The 18,712-nt window shown below is 37.1% G+C and overlaps 1 protein-coding gene across 7 annotated transcripts in view; it reads right to left on the bottom strand.

The window, feature by feature from the left end:
* Positions 1-7,568: 7,568 nt before the first annotated feature.
* Positions 7,569-18,712, bottom strand: part of FYN (FYN proto-oncogene, Src family tyrosine kinase) — a 120,177-nt gene continuing 109,033 nt past the window's right edge. For 6 of the 7 annotated variants that reach the window (XM_070932804.1, XM_070932805.1, XM_070932803.1 and 3 more), the window contains 5 exons: positions 16,475-16,654; positions 13,904-13,980; positions 13,658-13,811; positions 9,351-9,482; positions 7,569-9,025 (listed from right to left, as the gene is read on the bottom strand). In XM_070932804.1, coding sequence (XP_070788905.1) covers positions 8,817-9,025; positions 9,351-9,482; positions 13,658-13,811; positions 13,904-13,980; positions 16,475-16,654 — 752 coding nt within the window. In that variant the 3' untranslated portion in view covers positions 7,569-8,816. Of the gene's footprint in view, positions 9,026-9,350; positions 9,483-13,657; positions 13,812-13,903; positions 13,981-16,474; positions 16,655-18,186; positions 18,343-18,712 lie in introns of all 7 variants that reach the window. The other variant, XM_070932808.1, reaches the window with a different exon arrangement.

The raw sequence follows: 18,712 nt of genomic DNA, 5'->3' as shown, positions 1-18,712 counted from the left end.
CACAATCCATCTACCCAACATCCACAGGCACAGAATAATACCTGTAGAAGTGGATTTGAACACAAAAACATATGGAGGCCTTTGCATGAGCTGAAACCGTACAGCTTGGAGTTCTTTTGCACAGAGACCCAAAGCCCTTTCCCTGTAGACTTTTATGGTGTAAACACAGACATCCAGAAGAATGGCTCGGTAACCCTTGGGAGATTTCCTGCTCTGTTCCACACTCTCACCCCTGGATTATAATATAATTGGGTAAAAAATAGGGAGGGAATACTAACAAATTATTCTAGGGACAGAGGAGAAATTGCTGAGTGGGAGAAACTAATTATCTTAGGAACCAACATTTTGTTCTTCAAATCTCTATGTTAAAAGGATTTACACTTTGCAGTATCTACTTCGTTCTGTTTGTAGTCTTCTCTAACAATGCATGATTATGCTTCCCCCCACCCCCTCATTCATAAATATTCCCATAGCTTCCTAGCTTTTAGTATTTGTTTCTCTTCCCATGAAAGGTTGATATAGATGAACAATACTAGTCCTTCCATCTGGAAGCACCTTTGTTGCCAACTCTAAGGTGAGACTATAGAGCATGACAAGATGTGGTTTCAATATTGCACATGAAATAAACTGAGCACCCTGCGTATCAGATGGAGGCATCATAAGCACTTTCATTGCACCGGGTTCCTCCTCATGTGACAGTGTGGTTTGGTGCAAATGGAAACTTTTGTTTGCATCACTGTTGCAGCAGGAAGAAGCCAGGAACTGACTTTCAGCAGCAGGAAGGTGGGTTCTGCCAATGGAAAAAAAAAAAAGTCAATGGCATCAGTGCCTGATAAGCATGAGGTTTAATTTGCTTCCTGTGCAGAACTGAAAGCTACATTTTATGATGGCTTCTGATGATCTTGCAGTTATAATCTGTTTGCTTTAATTTTCCCAAGACACTGCACTACAATTAATTTTGGGGCCTGAGATTTTTCTTGTAGAAAAATCACCATCTCCCAGGTTGTCTTAAAACCAATCATGTTTTGCTAATGACTATTATTGAGTGTCTCCAAGCATGAGGATAATAGGGGAGTACCAGAGTGTTGAGATGTGCAAAGATGTTTTAAAATTCAAAACACTTTAAAGCTTGGAACGGGCTATTTTGTCAAATAGACTATTTCAGATTTGAAAGAATATTCAGAACTAAAGGGAAATGGATCTAAATCTCTGCCACTGACCTGGTAACTAAAAACTAGTGGGGAGCTGTGCCCTGGACTTTCAGAAATAGCTTAATGGCAAGAATAAAAACCAGGCCCATCTTTAGTTTAGAGAAAAAGCAGTTCTTGGTTGCTTGCTTCCTCTTCCATGCTAGAAAGATCACTCAGTCTCCCCTCTGGCACACAAAGACACTAGCCAGTTGCTATGGGAACTAATATAGACTTACTCCCCCATCCTCACTTGGCGGCTCCCCAGAGTCACCAGTCTTGCCATGCAGTCGGTTGGAGGTGGAGAGTCCCCCCCCCTTCCTTCCTGTTGACCTGAGCTGGAGATCATCATGGTGGAAAGGACAGAATCTTCTTGGTCCTGGGTTCACTTCCTATTGATAGTTGGGTATATTACAGATATGAAGCTTGTCTGAGAATTTTCAATGAAACTGCTGTGCAAGAAGTGGTCATCTGTTGGTCATCTCTCACGACCTCCCAGGGTAAGGATTTCAGCAAACCAGATATTCCAAACAATCCTGGCTTCATTACCCAAAATACATTCCACTTCATATTCTTCTTTGTTCATCAATATAGGAAGGGGAAGGGGAGGAACAGTTTTCAAAAGTAAGGTGCACAGGGGCTTCTCATAAACCAACAAGGCACAATGGAAGACCAGATGAATTCTAACAGGAGTAGACAGTTGCAAAGAAAAGGTCACAGGATTAATTTGCTAGGTAACTGGGAAGGAACCAATAATTTTTTGAGTCCAGCTTTTTAGATGAGCAGGCAGAAAGTAAAAATGTAATGGAAAGCCACATCAAATCCTCCAAAACAATCTTGCCTGTGTGCATATGTGGTCTGCTTGTATGTAGCCTTTGCTAAATCTGACCATTGAAAGGATTGGAGTAGCCTGCTTCTCCTGCAGGAAGTCTGAGACTCAAGGAACCTCAGATGCTGGCATTCTGAAAAGTAAGATGGGAGGTGGAAGTGGTGGTAGCCATAGACTGCCTGAAAGAGAGACATGCCTATGGAGAAAAGTATTAAGATGTGATATACAAATTCCACAAGAAGCAACAGTTCAATCTAATTGCCTTGCTGATAATAGACCTAGCAGTTCAAGTAACTGTTCTAGGAATTGGTTTTTACCCTCTCTGTTAATAGACTTAGCATTTTTAAGTAGCTGTTCTAACAATTGGTTTATCCTCTCTCTTTTCCCATTAGAGGCCCGTTAGAGGTTGGATCACAAATGAATTTGAATGTCTAACTGCTGGAATCACACTTTTCAAAACTGAATCTACTGTAAATCAAGAGCTGTAATCTAGGATCACATAATTGACTAGGCCCCTGTACGTAAAAGTACACAAAATGTTGTGCGGTCACCTAGGCTGATGGAAAGCTATTGCAGGTAATAAAAATGAGCTATCTTGGTAAACAAATTGTTTACCACAAAAAAGGGTAGTAGAAAAGAGCCATGGTGGTGCAGTGGTTAGAATGCAGTATTGCAAGTTATCTCTGGCCACTGCCAGTAGTTTGATTCTGACCGGTTCAAAGTTGACTCAGCCTTCCATCCTTCTGAGGTCAGTAAAATGAGAACTCAGATTGTTGGGGCTGTTAGAATATGGTGTATGCCTAACAGGTTGTCCAGGCAATATATGTGTTTTATGACTTTAACATGAATATGTATTCTATGGCTTTAAGAAGTACTACTGAGTCATTGTAATGCTGAGTCATTGTATTCTGATTGGATAAGCTCTGTTGTAACTGTATTTAAGAAGGGAGCGGAAATGTAGTCATTTATGATATGCTATAATCGTGGGTGGATATGCTACCAGCGTGAATGTACTGCTGTTTATTACCTACTGCTGTTTTGTATGGTAAGAAGACTTTTGTATCACTGGACTGATTTGACTGGCTAAGACTTGGATTGATTAAAGACTATGAGATTGTTTTTCACTACAAAGTAAAAACTTTGATAAACCAGTTTATATGTATTTTATTCATTATTGCTCTCAGCAGAGTTTCCATGTGCTCTACGCTCTGCTGGTTGTTAACACAACAATATCCTTAACAGGGGCAACATGCTGACTCTGTAAACTGCTTAGAGTGGGCTGTAAAGCACTATGAAGGGGTATATAAGTGCTATTGCTATTATACTGTACATGAGAAAGATCAGCAATAAAACCCATTGAAACAGAATCCCACACTCCCAATAGATAAGGGAGGAGTTAAGGTAAACTGGCCAGACCTTCCGAAATACTCTAACCTCAGCCACCAAATTTCTCTGACTACTTTATGGGCAAACATTTTAGCTATTCGATTCATAAAGCCACAGTGTCACTGCTCTTCGTGTTTTCAATAATTCCACTCTATATGATCAGATCACCTTAGAAGAACAACAGAATTGAAGTGACTGTGGAGATCTTCTAGTCCAAACCTCTCCTCAAGTAGAAAACCCTACACCATTTCAGACAAATGGTTGTCCTATTTCTTTTTAAAAACCTCCAGTGATAAAACATCATCTTCCCAATCCACCATTTCTGTTCACTTGCACAATACAATCAATTTGAAGAGCTTGTCCACCATTCATTTCTACAAACATAGGTTTCTCTACTAATTGTATGGACAGTTTATATCCTTGCACTGGGGACTCACATACGAAGCTGGCTATTGCACCTGGGTCTAGAGGAACTAAGAATTGAATATGCACAAAACATAAAAGGGATAATAAAATATACTTGCCTGTTGTCAGCTGCCAAAGCTCTTCTTAACTGTCTTGAGGTCAAACCTGCTGAGCTCTTGAGAGCGAGCCCTGCAAACATGTCAAAAGATGAGGCTCAGGCACTTGCTTGCTATGTGGCCTGCAGTTCCACAAGTGTGGCACTTAGCAACTGAGGCCTATACCTTAATGGGGCAAACCTTAACTCGGTGTCCTAGGGCTCCAATACAGAAATGCAAACCAAGACCTTTCTTCTTCTGCTTTTCTGTTATGGATAGAATCTTACTGCTTCTTTTGCATGGATGGTCCAGCACTCACCTCCAAGGCTATGGGGAGGAAGAGGTGAATAGAGTCCATAAAAGTTATTTCCCTTTTCTCTCCCGTGTCTTGTCTCCTCCATTCACCCATGAATTTGGAACAATTTCTCCAAATTCTCTGGTGTGCTTGTTTCATTCATTCATTCCCAAGTTCTTCTTGGAATTGATCAATCAGAGCAAGATCACTCCACCACATATCCCTAACGTGATTGCAAATCTGACCCACTCTCTCAAACTCTGTGGTTGCCCTGTTTGCAACCTTGCAAATCTCTCCATTTCCTGTTGCTGTCCTGAATTATTAAATGCAGCTATACATTTTTGCATGCAGTTCTCATACTTATCCAGCAATGGATCCATGCCTTCAATGAGAGGCATAGCTCATTTGGCTGAGGACACTCAGAACAAAAGTTGGAACGATCTGTAAAAAAAATTATGTTTGCTGACATTCCCTAAAATAAATTACAATGAGTTGTGAAAGTCAGAAACTAGTTCTGGGTTCTTCCAACTTCTCCAGAAAAATCTTATGAGAGTGAAGAAATACCACTTGGGCTGCAGCTGTTGAGACACTCCTGGCTGAGCAGTAAGCTGTGTCCCAAATGCAGAATTACTTGTACCATGACCCATTTGCTGTTGAAGTTGTTACAATGCTTCGGCAGGTTCTACTGCAATCTTGAGTTTCTCAAAGATAAACTGCCACCTCCATAATGAAAGAGAAGGGCTGGTGTTTCTCTGAATAAATAATAGGACCTGAATAATATCAAAACTCGATACTAACTCTTTGATATAGGTTAGGAAGCAGACACGACAGAACGACTGGAACTCTTCTCTACTGTTGGGAGGGTATAACAACAGACTCTTGAAAGCCTTACTAAATTTCCTTCTGCATCCTCTTATTCTAAAAAGAATCAAGGTGGGATTGCATTCCTTCAAAGTTAGCTCTGTATTCCCCCACAAAGTGCAAAAGTTTCTTCCTGGATTTTCTTAATCAAGGTTTGGCATCAAAGTCTCAGCAGGACTGTTTTCCTTAGCTGGATTTAACCTCTCCCGTTTACTTATCCTGGTGAATTCGTCTTGGGTTTCTACTTCTGTGAAACGAGGGAGCTTGAGGCTCACAAATGTCCCCTCTAAGGAACAACTTCCTGCTGGAAATCAGATTGGCTCCCACATTACTGACCTTTTTAAAGCTTCAAAAACCTGAATTGTTTCACATTGCCTCAGGGGGATGAGAAGATACCTTTGGCTTATGATGCTATTGTTCCTTGATTTATTTTGATCTTATAGTGTAAATATTTTATTATGATAATACTATATTGTTTATTGCCATGTGGTCTGAGTGCAGTGGCAGGTAAATATCTAATAAACAAATAATAATCATTCCATTTTTCAAACAGAGTTTACATGCCACAGTGATTATCTGATTTTTAATACCACCGACAAAATGCACAATATGATCACATTAGAAATTATGGCAGTTCACTGCTGTAGTTATATGCTGAAATTCATTCACAATAGAGTGTCCCATTTTCTTTGAAAATGGTTGACAACGAATGAAAAATGCTACCTTTGTCACCATTAAAAAAAATCTTACAGGGAAAACAGAGCTAGAAATGGAATACTGATCTACAGTATATGAAATAGCGCAGCACTACATATATGTCAAGAACCAGTTTGGTATAGTGGTTAAGGCACCAGGAGGACTGTGAATTCTAGTCTAGCCTTATGCACAAAGCCAGCTGGGACACCTTGGGCCAGCTACTGACTAAGAATACTTTTTCGTCAGGAATCAGACAAAGTTGTAACTAACGTTTAATGAAAAGCTAGTTCTTAGAAATCACACCAAATGGACATACATGTCTTCAATTTTATCACAAAGTGGACTGCAAGTATTTCCAATTGCTTTTAAGGGTGGTTCAGACAATGCCTTCCATTTAACATTCCTTTGTTTCCCCTCCATGTTTTCCTTATACAACATCAACAACAAAGAGTTGAGCAGGGCAAAACAAAGTAAATGGACAATGCATTTTGACTGATTTGTCAACCTTCAGGTATATTAAATCTCTTTCCTTAAGGAAGGGCTGTCAAACTCAGATGCGTCATGCACTGGCCACGCCCACACCCAGTTTAGCAGAGGGGTGAAGTCATGATATGTCACGTGATGGCGTTGTGACAACGCGAGTTTGATACCCTTTCCTTAAGGCATCTCTAAGAACTAAATGGGTGACTTATTTGACTAGAATAGAAAATCTTTTTATTCTTTCATTTTAAGAATTTGAGGATTTGTATCCTCAAACTATGTAACAACTAACCACTGGTTTCCTCTACTTAATGTAACATTTAGAAATTACAGCAATAAAGTAGCATATTTATCTAAAGTGGGTATTCTTAAGGCTACAATAGATATACATTTTTCTTGCACTAGTATCTTAGCAACAAGACAAAGGCATTCATGAAACTGTTTTTAAGTTCTTTGTCTACAATTGAGTATGCAAAGGCAAATTCTGAAGACAACAATTTAATAATACTCATTACTTGCAAATAAATAATGTGAGTTTTATGAACAAAAACCTCCTAGTTTCTTCTTTCCATAAGAATAAAGCAGCGATAAATGGTGAATGTATATATATATATATATAGAATAAAAAAAATAAATCTATACTATAACATCACAGAAATTCTGAGAGAGAAAAAATATATCTTTCTTTTCTGCCAAAAAGGTAATAATGGAAGAATACATGAAAGCATTTGTTTTTTAAAATGAAGGCTGATTGATAGCAGTGTTGTCAAATGGAGACCTTTCTTTGCATTTTTGAAGATCCAGTGACACCTAGTGATATTCTGGAAGGCCAACCGATGCTTGATATAATGCTTGAGAAGCATGGATTTGCATGACTGCTTCTAAGAATACTTCTTTATCTTATGTTATCATTGGTTTACTTCAACTATTTTTGGGAAGGAATTTCCAGGTTAATTGTTGTGCACAGTTAATTGTTGTTCTCTTACACAAATTCTACCCAATGCCCCCGGTCCATCTCATGACAACATACAATCTAATATTAAAGATGTAATTCCGGAATAATAGCAGAGAAAACAATGTTCAAACATCCTCTAAAGTTGGAATCCACACATAAGTCACACAGTGTCTGGGAATAACCATGCCCAATAGCCAAATAACCGTAGACGTTCCTCCTCTACCACAAACTCTACCTCTGGCTGTAATTTAAACAAATCAACGAAAATTCAAATGTAAAATGGTCTTTTTAATTACTAAATTAAGACAGTTAAACATTTAAAAAACATAAAACTTGCAAATAAAACAATAACAAAATGTAATTAAGATCATAGCATTATTTTAAAAAAAACTTAAAAGAGAAGTAGAAAGGACTGGGGTTTTTGTTTCTTTTTGGTTAGAAAGAAAGAAGGAAAGAATTCAAGGTTGATAGAGACAATTGAAGAAGTAATATTTTTGTGCATCCCACTGCTCTCGTTTCCCAGAAAAGAAGTGCATAGTAATTCTACTGAAACACTTGCAGACATATTGAAAGTAATTTCATTAGCAGTACAGGACATTTAAAACACCTATATAATGATGGAAAATGGTACACAGAAAAGATATTCTAGCTGAGCTTGATGAATGAAAAAGCATCTCGATATGACTAAAAGGCTATGAGGTTGAGACTATTGCATGGGGTTACAATGTTTATTATTTTTTTAAAAAAAAATCAGAAAATTCAGTTTACATATTTTGATACACAAAAGCACTTGCAGTTTCAACCTTCCGGTCCAGGCAGGGGTACTTTTCATTAATTAAGTCTGCTTTAATTCTAATCCCAAAATCAAACGACACACTTGGCAAATGTTGTTGAAATGTTGTACATGAGTTTTGAAAAATCAAAACTTACAACAACCTACGGGTATATAGTAAAACCAAAAAGTGCAATCCAATTTAAAAAGTCATGCTGGGCAAAAGCCAAATATTCAGTCACCGGTTTTAGAATCATCACCAGTGTTCAATGTCCCCAGGGAAATCTTTCAGGGTGCTTCAGCATTATGGAATCCATTTCTGAAATGAATTTCCTTTAGCTATAGCACCTGTGGACTATATATACAGGTATGTATATATTTTACATATTTCTATATATAAAAGAAACAAAACCAAACCTCCAAACACTGGTCCTGATTTTATTTTGTTAGAACATGAAAAAATGTAGACAAAAAGAGGCCACTTCTGGAAAATAATACTTTAGTTGAATCAGGAGAAAACTAGTTAAAATCACATAATTCTGCATTTTTTTTAAAAAAAGGAAAGCACTAGGATAAATTATTGGCACTGAATTACTATTTACAGTGAACAAAGATTTTGCAGTTTACATAACATTAAAACAATGCAGTTTCAAAGTCTTTGATTAAGAAAAAAAACCCCCACGTGTTCACCTTTCTGTTCGGAGAAGATATTCAGAATTTTAGGACACATAGTTTTAGAAGTTCTCATCTTCTGGCTTCAGTATATTTGGTGCTCTAAGATACAGCCTTGAACCATTCAACCTATGTCAATTGCAAATGGAACACCTGGTAACTGGCTTGCGCAGCCCACCCAAATTACAGGTTATCACCTGGCTGGTACTGGGGTTCAGTTGCCGTAAAGTAGTCTTCCAGGAAACCCTGTAAGTACTCAAAAGTCGGGCGCTCTTCTGGGTCTTTTTTCCAGCAATGGATCATGAGCTCATGTAGAGAGATTGGGCAATCTTGAGGACATGGCATTCTGTATCCTCTTTCTACCTGTTCTAGGACTTCACGATTATTCATACCTAGGAAATATAAACAATGTTGAAGAGATGTAAAGCATATAATCTGAGCAGGGTTGCAATATAATTTTTATTTGAATTTGGATTATTTGGAAAATGGATTTTTTCCCAATGTTTATGGAAGTTTTATTGGACATGAACCCCTAACCACCACTGCTATGTCATGTGTGCTCTATGTAATTGATCTTAAATGATCAGGATCCTGAAATAGTCAAAGATAGCGTTTTTCATGCAAAATATCATGAACCTATCACTTATTTGGATCTATCAATTAAAATGCTTGATTTCACTTTGGTTCTCTTTTCTTTAATTTGTATTTTTCTCTTACCTGGATACGGTACTCTCCCTTTTGTTACCAATTCTGTTAGTAATATCCCAAAGGACCAAACATCAGATTTTATTGTAAATCTTCCATATAATGCAGCTTCCGGAGCAGTCCACTTGATAGGAAATTTTGCACCTGAGAGACAACAGAAATTATCAGTAAGTCTTTCGTTGTGAATTAATGGCTAATAAACATTCATGAGAATGAAAAATAAATAAAATTATTCACTACGTTCTTCTTGTGAAAAACCTTGTCTTATATTTTAATAAATGATCCAATTTGAAACATAATTCAAACCTTTTTATCTGACACTGAAGTCTGAACTTTTGGAGTACAATGCTAATCTGTTTCTACAATTCTCAAGCCATGATTGTATTTTCAAATAAAGGAAAGGTAGAACTTTAAAATAGTGTATTTGTATTCATAGAAACCATATTTATGTTATACGATCTAAATGCTCAATTACTTAAACATTCTAATTGTTTTCCTGATTATTAAGTCTACAGCCCCATTACACTCCAACTGTTAGACTTTGAAGTGTTTTGATGTAGCTCTAAATCTTTATTATGGCTGGTTGCACAGTCAGCCAGATGTTTGGGTTTGGCATTTTTATTGCCTATCTTTGGGATATGCAGATACTATTGTTTAATGGTGTTAAAGGTATCATTGCAGGATGTAAGCTGTTCCAAATAAAGCTGCCTTTTGCAATTGACTGATGGTGATTGTGTCAATGCCAATGGTGTTCAATGGTGCCCCAGAAGTTAGGAGACTGTATCCAAGTGCCTATTATTGTTAATGCTCTCCTTTGCCACAGTCACTCTATTTTATTTGCAGGGTTTTTGTATTTTGTTGTCTTCTCCAATTCTTTCTCTTCTATTCTGCCATCTAAAAGTACTGCAATGCCCACTATCCAGACGTTTGGCTTTATTGATAATCGTTAAGTCGGGGATTTATGTGGCAGATGCTTTGTGTGTTTGAGTTCTAAAGCACCAGAACAATTTAGCGTCTTCATTTTCAATTTACTTGATTTATTTTGTGATACCACCAGTTGCTTGAAGGCAGATAGTATTTCTTGCAGATATTCCAGTGCACCATTGTTGCTAAATGCTGTTGTTTGCAGTCAGTTTATGCGATCTTCTTGCAGCAGCTAATGGTTTATCTTGGATGTGAAACAACTGCTTTGAACATGAAATGGGAAGTACTCCTTTATGACTATTTATTTATGACCATTTATTTAACAGTGGTCTAGATTATGACAACCACAAAATGGATGCTTTATGGCCTATAATACACACTTCTGGCCACTGCAAAATGTTGCAGCACCACCATCATATGATCATGACCAGAGTGCATGGCTGGGTACTGTTTTCATTTATGACCGGTTGCCAAACATCCCGTGAACATGTGATTGCCATTTGCAATCTTTTCTGCCGGCCTCCCCAAGAAAGTCAATCGAGAGAAAGGAAAGTCTCCAGTGAGTTGCAGAAATGGAGCTCAGAACCTGAAGATCTGAGTTTTGTTCCTACAGTGCTTCAAAGAAATTCCCTTGCATGCATATAGGGCAGTGATGGCTAACCTTTTTGCCATCGCGTGCCAGGAAAGGGGGGGGAGGGTCGCGTGCACGTGTGCCCACACCCGTAATTCTATGGGCCCTGCCCCCGCGCATGCGTATGCGACCCCCCCACTCCTGGCACGTAATGGCCCAGTGGGCCCGGTAGGCCTGTTTTTCTCTCTCCCCAGACTCCAGAGCCTTTCTAGGAGCTTGGGGAGGGCGAAAACAGCCTTCCCCACCCCCTCAGAGGCCCTCCGGAGGCAGGAAACAGCCTGTTTCCCTACTTCCAGTGGGCTCAAAAGGCCCCAAAATCAGTTGCCCGGTGCTTACATGCACGCCAGAGCTGAGCTCACATGCCCAACGATATGGCTACGTGTGCTACCTGTGGCATGCGTGCCATAGGTTCGCCATCACAGATATAGGGAGTTGAAATTGGCAAGCAGCTCTTTAGCTCTATCTGCTTGGATAACTGCTTAACAACTGCAACCAGTAGTGCCAGGATTGTGCTCATTGATTGAAGCAGTCATGTGGGCATTTTGCTTAATGACCACTTTGCCCAATGGCTGACATTCTGATTCCAATTGTGGTTATAAGTCAAGGATTACCTGCACTTGGAACATTTTGAAAGCTTAAAGCAAAGTTCTCTTGATCATGAAACTTTTCTAAAGTGCTTTAAAGATTTTAAAACTGCTTGAAACCTGTTTTATGTTCAAAGTGGTTTATTTCATTTGTCAAGACGGCCATTTTGAATTCAAAATGCTTTGTACATTCTTATTATGGAGGGTTCTTTGAATTATCTACCGTCTGGCTTTAATTGAAATTACTAGAAATCCCATGTCTGGCCTACAGCTATATTAGCACAATAGAAACCAAGTAATATGTGTAGAGATCATCCAAATAAGCATTTGGGAAAGCATTTTTCCATCTATACCAAATCTTCCTGTTTTATTAAACAGTATCTACCAATTTGCCATTTCACACACAGGACAAAAAAACATAAGCATCTCCTCCTTTATGTTTGTCATTATCAAAGTTACTATAACCGTGTTATAACTGTATCAGTGTTAGGAGAAACCTGTTTGTAATATTCCCCCAAAATGACAATTTGTACATAGCTTAAATTAACACAAAGAAATTCCAAGCGCCTAACGTACAGCAGATCCTCAGAATATATTCAATGTTCCCACTGTTTTAGCTAACTCCAGTTGTTTTTGCACTCACTTAACCCTTTTGTGTTATACAAACACATAGCCTTTCAATACTTTAACCCTTCAATCCCATCTCTATAACCTTTTAGCCTTTCTAGGAAACATCTAGAAATATTTTAACATGACTTGATCAATTATTTATCTAGGATGAGGCAGGGTAATGAAGATGGAATTCAGAAATTATTTTATTGGCCAATGTACATTCATCTCTTGCTTATGATTTATGGAAAATGGATTTATGGAATAGGATTATGGATAATCCCATTGGCTCTCAACTATAGTCAGCATAGCTGTTAGAAATCAATACAAAAAGAATCAGACTGAACTCAAAATTCTATGTCCTGCAAATTAACTGGGGATGGGTATCTTAACACCATCTGCTTCCTTTAGTAATGTCTTCAGGGATTCAAGAAAGCTTTTGGGGGATGGAAAAGGCAGGAAGTCAGCCCAGTTAATGTCAAGTACACAATACTGGTAAGAAAAAGAAAAGTCTGTTTTTGAAATTCAGTCTTCAACTCTTCACAGGGGTGAGTACTTCCTGTCTCTAGAAGCTACTGCCAGCCTGTATCACATTTTCCCAGCCAGTCTTCAGTTCCTGCATGTCAAAACCCTACAGGAACACTAGCTAGTTAGATAAACAATCAGTCCTCTAGTTGTACCCCAGTGGAAAATCTATGTGACGGACTCATGGGGGGTGGGGGGTGGGGAGGGGGGACGGGAGAATGCATGCCAGAGCCTCTAGAATTAAGTTACTATGAGCAGCAGAAAAGCATTTGATTGCTGTATTTTAAATATAAATAGCATATTTAGAGAAACACTTAATTCTATAATACTATATGAAGAGAAAACTAAAAGTGTATCTATGATTGTTTTCAATATACCTAGTTTTTCAAACTGAAAAACATAATGAAAAACTTTTCAGTTTTCATTATGAAAAGATTTTCTATTTCATACTGTACGGGTGAATTTCCAGAATGCAATCAATGCATTTTAACTTTATTTGAAGAGGAAATCACTTAGTTCCATTTGTGGAAGCCATAATTGGCCAACAATCTATGAAGACCCAGTATTTAATAGTACAAATAATTAGGATTCCTCATGTTTGTTTTTTTTAAAAGTGAATTCACTGTGAGAGATAATCTATTCCAAGATGTGTTCAAAGGCAGCAGACATTTTTTTAAAGGAGAGGGTCCCTCCCTCCCATTTACAGAAACTACTGATCACAAAAGTTGGTAATCAATTATGTCTGTTGCTTAAATGTTTGAAGTTATTTCTTTTAAATGTTTGGAGTTATTAAGCTGTTCTAATTGTAATCTGTTTTGCTGAAGACTACTATTTCCAAATTTTCCAGAGAGGTCATGGATAAAATAATGATACATAACTTTTCTATCCAGTGGATTTGGCAATAACAATTCTTTATCTCAAACATTAAATGCAAATTATATTTAAAACATATATGCATCAGAAAGATACCCACTTTGGGTATGTCTTTCTGCACATAATACTCACAAGTACAATATAACAATGGTTATATTAGCCACTCATCCTACCTTGTCTGGCTGTGTATTCATTGTCTTCAATTAATCTTGCTAATCCAAAATCAGCAATTTTGCATATTAGACCATTCCCCACCAGGATGTTTGCAGAACGCAGATCTCTATGTATGTAATTCATTCGCTCTATATAAGCCATACCTGCAGCAACCTGTTTAATTCACAATACATGATATACACTAATTAATAAATACAACTTGCTTTCACATGCATACCTTGGATTAATGACATATTTATATTTACCTGTGCTGCCATGTCTACCAGATTTGGTAATTTCAGAGCTCTTCCTTCACCATCTTTTAGGAAATCAAGCAAGCTTCCTGCAATACAAATAAAAATAGGTTTTTTTATTTGTAAAATATTCCCAGATAAATAGAGAGGATCTGGAGCCAGGTAAGAAAGAAAAACAGGCCTTCCCCACTCCCCCAGGCCCTCCAGAGGCAGGAAACAGCCTGTTTCCCTACTTCTGGTGGGCCCAGAAGGCCCGAAAATCAACTGGCCAGCGTGCGCATGCGCCCCAGAGCTGAGCTGGCGTGCCCACTAACATGGCTCCGCGTGCCACCTGTGGCACGCGTGCCATAGGTTCGCCATCATGGGCTTAGGGAATCAAGCGATTCACTACTGAACTATGGAAAAGAGCAGAAAATGCTACCCTTTATCTAAAGCACCATTAGATGCAGGCTTAAGTTCCACATAGCTTTGGATTCAGGTTCTCCCCCTCTCTCCCCAATATAGTTATTCTACCCCTAAACAAAAATAATTCTCTACAATGAAGAACAGAAGTGATAAAGTTCTGGAAAACTGATTTGTGTGAAGTAAGTACCAGCTGAAAAAAAAAAGTACATTCTGTACTATTCAAATATCAGTTTGCATAAGGCAAACACAACAAAGAGGAATCCTTATTAGGATAAACAAAGCGTTCTACATTATTATTTAAAGAAGCAGCAGTGCCCAGTCATGGGTAAATCATTAAAAGGAACTCTTCCCACCACTTTATCATCTGCACAGAACTTTTGTGTAGATAATATATTTAAAGAGTAAGTTCAGAATGCTTACTTAAGCATTTCTGGAGGGAGAAAGTAGCTTGATCATGCAGCAATGCTGAGCTCAGCAAATTCATGAAGCCAGGATATAATTACTTTAGGGTGTGGAAATCAATAACCCTTGCCATTTAAGGGAGAGTAAGATGCAATAATATATAAACATTTTAAGATATTGTGATAACAGCCTGGTATGAATTGTCACATAGAATCAGAAGAATGGAAAAGAAGAAAACTGAGCATCTTAAAATATTTCTGTGAAAGGTAATCATCACAAAGCTATAAAAAACTGAAGGAAATAAAAAAAATAAAATTGTCGTGGATATTCTCAAAAAATACTGAAATATGGAATAACTGGGAAATGGTATTGTTTGGAAAGGCCTTAATTATTCTATCTGGATCAGTCAATAATTTCCAAAAATGTCATTTTTACTGTCTGTAGATTAGATTCCTTAGATTGCATTCAGCCCCCTCAAATCTTTGTGATTCCAGTCAAAGAGACAATGCCAATTTTTGAAGTTCAAACCATGGGTATTTGAAAATTTGGATACAACAGGCAAATGGTTATGACCACAGGAATATATGAACATTTGATTAAGGTTCTTGTCCAATATAAACTCCTAAGTAATATATGAGGGAACATTCATTCCTTTTACTCACACAAACCTTCTTGTTCTGAATCATAATAGAACCATCCATATTTACAAAAAGGAATGCAATATATTGAATACCTGATCACTCAAAATATAAAAAACACTAAAAAACACAACAAAAAGAGCTTTAAAAGTTCAGAGCGATCTTAAATGATACAGAACACTGAATCACTAATGTGAAGATACAATTAAAATGTTAAGGAAACAATATTTTCTTTTCAACAATTTAAAATTGGGGTGTAAAACAAACAAAATCTGTGCTAGATTTTTACTCAGAATGAAGCACAAGAAAAAATATACAAATGAAAGGATTTCATAAAGGAATAAACCAGATTTTGGATATTGCAGCTCAAACAGATTTTATGTTGTCTTTCAGTAAGCAACTAAAATGGTAAGGGTATGAAGAGAAAGAAGTAGTTTTAGTTCTTTGTTGGCAATAAAACTTTTTGTGTAGTTGTGGAGATCTTTCTAGTATTACAAGGAAATCTTAATTCTTTATTCCTTACCTTTATTTATCTTACCAGTAATTTCTAACCCTTATGTTCCTTCTTTCTACTCATTATAACTATTACACTGCAATGGCTCTTAAGAGTTGGAAAGGATCTAGAGGCATGTTCTAATGCCTTATTATTTCATTATTTCAATATTTGACATAGGACACTGTCAAAAAATTGTCTGCTTGTTATATTCTAACACAGAAACATACAAACTAACTACAAAGATTTTATGGGTTTGACAGTAAGAGTCTAGTTAAGAAAAAGGTATAATTATAGTTAAGAGTTTACATTTAATGAAATTATAGCTTGTGGTCAATTTCTGCATGCTGCAAAAACTATTTTATGTCACCCTCTTGTTAGTTCATCAATTACATTTTAAAAGATAAAGAATTCTAGAAGCCACACCCTACATGCTTTCTCTACATTGTTTAATTACTGTATACTGCAGTGATTTGAGGGATTGGGTTTTCATTTACACATTACTATTTATTTTATGTTTTACTCCTAACAGCCAAGAGTCAATTGGTATAAACATTGTACAATTAATTAAATACAAGGTAGGATTAATAGCACAGTTTAATTTGCACTCCGCAATCTATTGAGTACACATGCTTTTCATCTTACCTTTACCCATATATTCTGTGACAATGTAGATGGGTTCTTCTGACACCACTGCATAAAGTTGGACCAGTTTGTCATGCTTTAGCTTTTTCATGATCTGGGCTTCTTCCAGGAATGATTCTGGGGACATAGTGCCAGGCTTCAATGTCTTTATTGCCACTTTAGTATTCCCATTCCAAGTACCTATTAACAGATGGATAGATGAATAAATAAATTTTACACATTCCTGACTGAGAGCTAAACTACAGAATGCTATTTACAGATATTAACACAGCCTTTCCCAATCTGATTATCCTCCAAATTCATTGCCTTTCAACTCTCAGCATTCTTAAGCCACAGATCTGAAGAGCACCAAGTTAGGGAAGGCTGCTGTGATACAGAAAACAAGTTGGAAAGATTAATCCATAAATGTTACATATAAGAAGCAGTGAACACTAATGCAGCTGCAGAACACTGGTGATACAACTACTTCAAGTTAGGTTCATCCTCTACAGTCGAAAGAAGGATGAGTACAAACATGAAAAACCTGATGACTTAGCTCATTGGGTGATCTAGAACAAGTTACGTGAGGCAAATGTATTTCATAAAGCTATTGCCCAGCCAAGGCATAGCACCAAGCTCCTGGGGGTGGGGTGGGAATGAATTCACCTTCATTAGAAGGTTCCAAATTATTGAACAAATTTATTAGGGTGAAATGTATTGATAAATATTCTTCTGCTAACATTGCTATCACTTTTTTTGAAAAGTTATTATAAAGAACTCTTTCTACTGGATAAAGACTGCACAAAGGGTCAAAGCAACATACAACATAGTATTCTTTACAATATAAATAATAGTAAAAAATGAAGATAAGGATCCCATTGACTCTTGTGCAAATTAATTCTCCTCTGAACTTAGAAATTATGAGGATACTAATGAATAGGAAAATTCATATATCAACTAAAAAAAATATTGTGATTTGATCTGTCTACAGCTCAGAACAGTTTTATTTCATAATCATCTATGGAATTATTTTTGTTAATATTCCAAAACTAGGAACTTTTATTTTTGAAGGAGGAAAAAAAAAGACTGAAAGCTAGACAAATGTTAACTAATATAATGAATTCATTTTCATGTTTGCTCTAGAGTTGACAATTTGTCTACTGAAAGAAAGCTACAGCCATGTGACTCAGCTACTTATTAGTAGCTAGCAAAAGACTGCCCCAATAATTATATGCATATAGAAGCTATTTTGCTATAAGGGATAGGGAAAGGGTGAGTCCACAAAAAAGCCTCGTTTGAGATTAAATCTTGATTACTATATCAAAAGGATTTGCATCCCAAATTATAAGACACTTTATTTGGTCTTATAAACGCTAACAAGACCTCCAATAAATGAACCAGCACACAATAATGGTATGGACTCTACCCAATCTTGGACCATATAAATAATGGTGGAACTTCAGAACTGGAAATCTCCAGTTCTAGAATCAACAATGCATATTTTTACAAGATAACACAGAAGACAACATATAATGTTTTTTTTCTGTGCTTGTATGGACTAGAAAAATAAGCCTAGCCTTCTCCACTTAAGGGCCTTATCAAATGTTACTCTTAGGTGATAATATTAGTTCATTGGAACTTGTGTTCATAATGCCTTTCTTGTTCTGAAATTGGCTTCTTTCCTGATGGCTTTAAGCATCCATCCCAAACCAGAACAGTTTTCGCTGCCTTACCACTCCACACTTCAGCGAAACAGCCCTGACCCAGCTTCTTTTCCAGAAACAATGAATCTCGTGCAACTTCCCATGCATCCTTAGCCAATCCGACAGTTTGTGGAGTATAATTCGATGCAATCACAGTTAAGTTAAAACATAAACCATCAGCTTTCTCTAAGAAAAGGAAATTAATAAAAGAAATACTTATAATTCATAGAGTAATTGCATGCACAGGGAAAGATGGAAGGTGCTTCTTTTCCTCATTAGTTATCATTCAGTAGTAGTTTGATTCTAGATAGTAGGCTCACAATAAATATTTGCATAGCTATCCAATTAGTATATTTGAAAACTGAAGGCAGCTTGTCAAAGCTAGTAACTCAGTAAACTCAGGAAGCCCATTGCATCACTTGTCTTTTTATCAATTTTTTTAAAAAATGGTAAGTTTTTCAGAGAGAAGTGTATTACTCTAAGTAATGGAAGACATCTGCTCTTCCTACTACTGATTCCTATTACTTTTGTTTCCACCTTCCATCTTCTTCACCTG

This window comes from Pituophis catenifer, unplaced genomic scaffold (assembly GCF_029215685.1).
Source record: "Pituophis catenifer annectens isolate HBS135680 unplaced genomic scaffold, rPitCat1.0.hap2 SCAF_1, whole genome shotgun sequence".
Taxonomy (NCBI): Eukaryota; Metazoa; Chordata; class Lepidosauria; order Squamata; family Colubridae; genus Pituophis; species Pituophis catenifer.
The sequence above is the reverse complement of the archived record's forward strand: the minus strand, read 5'-3'. Positions and strand labels throughout refer to the sequence as shown.